The sequence below is a fragment of the Ostrinia furnacalis genome, unplaced genomic scaffold, assembly GCF_004193835.3.
Source record: "Ostrinia furnacalis isolate ACB-3 unplaced genomic scaffold, ASM419383v2 OfSCF1966, whole genome shotgun sequence".
Taxonomy (NCBI): Eukaryota; Metazoa; Arthropoda; class Insecta; order Lepidoptera; family Crambidae; genus Ostrinia; species Ostrinia furnacalis.
In genome coordinates, this window is record NW_021132205.1 from 3190 (window position 1) to 10280 (window position 7091).

General features: G+C 36.7%; 1 protein-coding gene and 1 non-coding gene across 2 annotated transcripts; one reads left to right on the top strand and one right to left on the bottom strand.

Moving 5' to 3' along the window:
* Positions 1 to 3426: 3426 nt before the first annotated feature.
* TRNAL-CAG (transfer RNA leucine (anticodon CAG)) lies at positions 3427 to 3510 on the bottom strand. Its single transcript has one exon. It is a non-coding gene; the product is annotated as a tRNA-Leu (tRNA).
* Positions 3511 to 4211: 701 nt separating this feature from the next.
* On the top strand, positions 4212 to 6825 carry LOC114354226 (aminoacylase-1-like; the record flags this gene model as incomplete). Its single annotated transcript, XM_028306490.1, has 3 exons — positions 4212 to 4322; positions 5981 to 6150; positions 6657 to 6825. Coding segments are annotated over exons 1-3 (436 nt in total), but the record flags the coding sequence as incomplete, so codon positions are not given.
* Positions 6826 to 7091: the final 266 nt, after the last annotated feature.

Genomic DNA, 7091 nt, shown 5'->3' on the forward strand with positions numbered 1-7091 from the left:
AGTTATGGGTGCTGTAACCCATAACTTTCACAAATTATTGTAACCCTCCACTAGTCATGGCCAATATCACTAACGTATGTACTGGAACATTGAGTTTTCCCGGAAAATAGGAGCTGCTAGGTTTATTCCTGTCATGTAGCTTGGGGTCCCACAGGCCACTGGGAGTAATCCCCTTTAGTGCGGCCTTACTGGCCTGAATTACACAAAAGAACGGACTCATATCGTCGTTTGTGTGACGGATGGGCAGCCTGTATTTTAAGTGACAAATTGGATATGTCTGGATTGGTTACATGAACTGTAATCAATAAGTAATTGCAAATAATCGTAGGTTAGGTAAGTTACTATTCATTATTAATTAGCCTGACTCTCGTTACACAGGTTAACCTTGTACGAGAGCAGCACATATTTTGTAATTGTAAAGTTTATTTAATAAAAGTATTTTAATTTTCATAAGAATAACAACAAAAAATTGTTCTGATTTTGCTTTTAGTGTAAAATTGAAATTGATATCAATTAATATAATATTACAATGTAGGTAAATCCAAATGGTAAGAGAAAACTAATGAGCTCTCAAAATTGATTGTAAGTTATTGTCCATGATATAACGCGAAACAAAAATGTTATAAGCAAGTTATTGGTGTACGAAAACCTACCAGTGTTGCCAGTCGGGTCTAGTCAGAAATTACCAGAATTATAAAATAAAAAAAAGTAACCTTTTTGAATCACAAGTAACCTTCATACGGGGGGGGGGGGGTGCGGAGCGATGATTGTGTAAGGTTGTTCATGGATGGAAAATGAATACAATTGATCATCTAAATTCGAAAAGTGACCAGTCGTATAAAAACGTTTCATGCGTTTTACTATCGAAAAACATTCGCTAAAACTCATTTTTTAAAAAAAATAATTAATCAAATAATATCACCTAAAAGTAACCTTTTCATTAGTGTAACCTAAAAGTAACCACAGCAGTACAAAAGTAACCTTCTGGCAACACTGAAACCTACGGATAAGCAAAAATATCCCAAATCTGCTGTTAATGTTACTACCACCGCCATCTGTCGGGAATTTCCGGAAACGCGACTGAAACTGAAACCGGCGAACCAAAAGCACCGCAATGTTTTCAGGAAACAAGTTCCTACTTAACGGCGCTAGTATATGTGTTGATGTTGCGGTATATTTTCCCGCGTTATTTTTCTAAAGATTCCTGTTGGGTTTTTAGCGGTTGAAAGAGGAAAATTTTGTATAATGATAATCTGTAGAGATGGCGCTAATTTAGCATCCACGTTTTCCCGACTGCGGAAAATATGATGGTGTTCATAGAATCACAGAAACGCGATTGGCTGTTCTAGAAGCTTTTATTTTTGCAACGTAGGTACCTTTGTTTGTCAATTAAGGGACAAAATTATTATCTAGATTTCCTGAACAATTGGGTATACGAGTAGACCTAAAATTGAGGTCTCCAATCAGAAAAATCAATGATAAAATATTGTCCTATCATAAAATCAAGTTTTTAACCTTGGCTTCACATAGATATATTTTACAGTAACTAAGAAGCATTAAGTTGCTCTGAATATTAAAACCTCATAAAAAAACATACTCGTATGATTGAAAGTAGGAAATCCGAGACTGAAGTCTGAAGCTTTTAGCGTGATGGTACAGACTTGCCTTTCACGTCTAAGCAAACAATTTGAAAACACTTTAAGATTTTTCGTTTACTGGCTGCGTAATCCGATAAGAAATCTTAACAATATACCATTATAATTTTAGGGTTCCGTACCCAAAGGGCTCCAATGGATCTCTAATACTAAAGCACAGATTTTTTAAAACTTTTAGTCCCATTTAGGGTACAGCAGGCGTACTACCTGCCAACCGGTCATTACGCAAATCATTAGGGGAAGTCCATGTTCAGTTCAGCCGTGGACGTCCTATGACTGAAATGATGATTATGATGATGGTGAGGCGAACTATGGTGCCGTGTGGTGACGGCAGAGTAGAATACATTTGTCACCAACCCCTACTCTTCCCGCGGGTGTCGTAAGAGGCGACTTAGGGACTACACATCAAACAGAGAACGGGCAGCAGCGCTCTCTGAAAAACATCAATCTTTTAAACTGCGGTCTCCAACCCGCCTGCCAAGCGTGGAGATTATGGCAAAACCCTCAACTATAGTGGAGGAGGCTCATACTCCAGCAGTGGACTGTAAAGAGCTGTTGATGATGAGGCGAACTAAAACGCATACGGCATTCTCTCCCAGTCACTGGTTGGCGTGACAAAGTAACAGACAGTTACCTTTACAATATTACTGGATTAAGTGAACCATCCAGCCCTTGTAAATATCCGGAGACAGACAAACATAATTATTTATGACATGCTAAAAGCAGTCGCGTGCGGTGGTGCCGAAGTAAGTCACGGAACGAACGACGGCACATCAAGCTTACACTGCGGCATTTTTGTAGTTGTAATAGAGCATATTATGGAACAAAAATGTATAGTCTCATGTGCTGTCGACTGTACGCTTGGGCAAATCGCAAATTGAAATTTAAAGTAGGCACCATTCATTTGTCATTTGCGAAACTCAAAACATGCTTTCGGAAAATGTTTGAAGTAATTTTTCACGAAATAAATGCCGCAGTATTTTGTGACACGCGTCCAATATCAGTTATAAATAAATAATATTATTTTTGTAACGAGTGAAATAAAAATAAATTACGAATAGTTGATAGTTGAAACCAACCATTATCCCAAAAAAATTAATTTAAAACCTCAAATAAAAAGTAAAACATTGTAGCTATTACTTATTTGCCTTTTAAAATGCTAGCTGCCATGACTTACAAATTGTTTACAAGCGAATAAATAAATAAATAGGTAGAGTATTTTTGTGCAAAGTTACTAAAGTTACTATCAACCTCCCAAAATATTCTCACCTATTTATGTGACAAAGTAAACAAATAAGTTATCAGAATGTAATTACGTAAGTTATCAGCTCCCTACCGCACTGACATTGCGGTTATGTACCTATCTATTTATTTATTAGTACAAAGATAACGGTTATGTGATAATATTGGTGATCAAAATATATTTTTTTGTATTTTTTTTATTTCTTGCCAACTAAAATTACCAAACATAGAACAGATATCATTGTATTTCACCGCATTGCTAATTATTAGATTTTTATTCTATGAAATTTACTAAATATAAAAATATACATATAATTGCACCGATCTCAATAGGGTTAACAACTAATTCGAAATTAATTAGCAATGAATAAAAATAATTTAATAAGTTTTTTATTACTTTTCATTTGTTTTGAAATAATTATGAAATCATATTTTTAAATAATAATTCATTAAAAAATAGTACGTGGTTTACTTTTTGACATTTGACTTTTTTCATTTTTTTGCTTTTTAAAATAAACCAAAAAGTATTTGTCAGAAGTGGGATTCGAACCCACGCCCACAGAAGTGGACTGCGACCTGAACGCAGCGCCTTAGACCGCTCGGCCATCCTGACATATCGGGAGCGGGCGAAATTGATTGTCACACACTATTTAAAAATCTGATAGGAAAATGGTCATTTTCATGGGAATTTCCCACAAAACAACTCCAGCAAAAGCCCTCTAAAAATAGCATTCAGTATCTTGAAAATACGTACAAATTAATAAATAGAATTTACAATTTATATGAAGTAAACTAAAAAAAATCCTATATATTCATTTGTACCTACGCATTTTCAAGGTGCTATTTTTAGAGGGCCAACCAATAAAAACATCTTAGGGACCAACTAACTAATCTCGTTGGCTATCATTGACGTTTATTTTTGGTATACCTCTACCTATATCTAAGTAATTTTAACATTTATTTAGTAATTTTGAAATGAAATTAGATAACTTTGATTTTGTTTATAATAAATCTTAAAAGAGTGATAATACTTAATATTTTGCATTTATTATTTATCCTTTATTTTTTGGTAACATAGATAAATAAATGTAAAATATTAAATAAAAAACTACTATTAATATTTCTAGAAAATTGTAGTTTTGTTGGTCAATTCAATCAAATGTAATTCAGTATTTAGTATTTCATAAATGCGTGACAACCCTATCCACAGCCCAATCTCCAATTTCACACGGCGCGTTGCGGTTTCTGCCACATAATATAAAGGCGATCGCTACACATCAGTAGCTGTAGATATACTTAACCATTTCTCTGAGTTTGTGTCTGTCACCATGACGACCATCACGATTGACCTCGAGAAAGACCCTGCGGTCACCAATTTGAGAAACTACCTTCGAATCCGCAGCGTGCAGCCTAATATTAATTATGGTAAGATGAAATTAAACAGTCACGCTAATTAAACAGATAATGTGCTCCAAAAAAGGGTAAAACAATTCGTGATATTTCTCGGCCATTCTCAGATGAGCTAGTTTTTGGGTGTCCGGGCTGTTAAATCGTTAAAAATGACAAATTAGAGACATGCATGTATTTTTATATGTTACTTAACAACCCCATCCAGTTGTGCATGAAATCATAGGCCTCTATTTTAAGTATTTGTTACTTAATAAATTTCATGAACCTCTATTCTCTAATTACCGTTACGCGTCCGCGCACCGACTTAATGTTAAAACTTGGCTGTAATTTTTATGTCGTATAGATTTGGTTTACTCCATTCAACATTTTAAAGAGTACAAAAGATTGTCTTACGCATAGCAAAATATCTATTCAATAGAACCATTCTGTAAATAATTAGAATTAAAAAACTGCTTGTCCGAGCGAAAGTCCTAATTCCCGTGACGTTTTCTGTTTTTGGGCACACAAGCCTAAATAATAATATTTGACACATCATTTACGCGCGCGGCGCGAGCCCTTAGTTAGTTCCCCCTTCTGACCGAAACTAAGTGTTCCTGTTATAGCCTCGATTATTGCAGTACACTGAAAATATCTTGATACAATAAATAATAGAAATGAGTGTTTTCCTTTTTTCAAAGGGTTATTCAGTGTACCTACAGCGTTTTTTATGACGCTATATATTTATATACAAATTTATCAATGCAAGATATTGTTTTCTTACTATTTTACATATTTTTTATAATTACCGTTATATTAAGTATTAGCCTTATCTAATTACCGTGACCATAAAATTTTTGGGTCTCATTTACGCGAAAACCGCTTGGAATAATTTGACGCCTTAACGATTGTTAAATTCGTACTTTTCATGTGTTTCATATTTAAATGCGTTTAAGTCAATTAAGCCAAATTTCAAAAATGATATGGTAATTAGGCTGAGAACGCCTAATCGTGAGAATGGCCGTTCTAATCAAATTATTTTATTTTTATTGATAATTAATCTTATCTTGGTTTAAGTTCCATTTGAGTGAAATCGACCCAGAAAATCGATCGATTTATAAAATAACCTATCTACCCTAGTTGAAAATCATGCTGGTTTAAGGATTCATCGCTGGCACAGTCAAAGCTCTTATTCGGTCGAACATAGTATTTTGCTCTATTGTTGACCAGAGCCTCAAGTTAAAAAGCAGCCGATTTGTAGCCGTAATTTTAAATTTCTATGAAATAAGTAGGACCTTTGACAACGTTTGTCGCTAGCAAGGTAGCTAATTCATAGAAATATAACTCGTACCTATGTAACAAGTAGACTAAGAAACCGACAGATTCGCGCCGCTACGACATCTCGTCTGATGCTGCATAGAGACGGTTACAAAATGATGTGTTAGTCAGATTTAGCCTAGGCGCAGACCACCGATTTTTAGTTGGCCGATAGTTGGGCCCGATTCTAATTTGTATGAAGAATCGGCTGATACCAAATCGGTGTAATTTGCGCACTTACATGCATCTCCTTACTGATTAACAGCCCGACCCAACTATCGGCCAACACAAAATCGGTGGTCTGCATCTAGGCTAAGAATTCTGACTGACCCACAGCTTACTTATTAGTCACTGCTGACGCTCTCACATTTTGTACCCAGATGAATGCATCACCTACCTCCGCGGTCAGGCAGCGCAGCTGGGCCTTCCCGTCCAGGTGTTCGAGCCGGTGCCCAAGAAGCCCGTGCTTGTCATGACCTGGCTGGGAACAGAACCCGCGCTGCCCAGCATCCTGCTTAACTCGCATATGGACGTCGTGCCCGTGTTTGAGGTTTGAAATTACATTATTTATATTAGAATATTACTCCGTGATCATGGCGCTTGCAACAGTGCTGAAATATCGCATATTCGTAAATAAAAAGGTCATGGTATTAAGCCCGTAGATAACTAATATCAGTAACCATGAAAAAACAATATATTTTCTTCTAGTTTAAAATATTACTAAACTAACGACTACGTGGTTTTTAATGGAGACAGAAGCATTTGGACTGAAAACTGACAGACATCTCTATTTGAGCCCTGTGAAACCAAAGTTGTAGTTTATTTGCCAGATAAGTTCCGCATAGGCTTATAATACTCGTATAGGACGTTGACGGCCTGGTGGTGAATTCCTGGTGGGGAATTATAGAAATTCTATTGATTGGCTCGTTTTTGTATATGCCAGGAGACACTTAAGTATAAATCTTTCGTTTTCATAAAACATATCCATTCTTGTAGGCTAGGATCCAAAGCTAAAGTCACTCTAAATATAACATAATCCGCCATATTTGTTTTCAGAAAAGCTGGACCCACCCTCCTTTCGCCGCGGATCTAGTAGACGGCGTCATCTACGCTCGAGGAGTCCAGGACATGAAGTCGGTGGCGGTGCAGTACATAGAAGCTGTACGGCGTCTCAAGGAGAAGGGCATACGGCTGAAGAGAACCGTCCACTTGTCTTTTGTGCCAGGTATTGTGAACCCCTTTTTGGAAGAGTAGAAAACTTCCTATAGTCTGGTCTGTGAGCACGTAGAATTTTGTCCAATGACCCCAAGCTACCCATCCTTATCGCTCGCACGTAATTACACTGCACACTCACTGCGGGCGCCCGTCGCACAGTCGCGACAGCAATTAATTATTACGCGCAAGCGATAAGGATGAGTAGCTTGGGGTCATTGGACAAAATTCTACGTGCTCACAGACCGGGCTTTAGTCTGCATCCCTCTTAAAACCAAA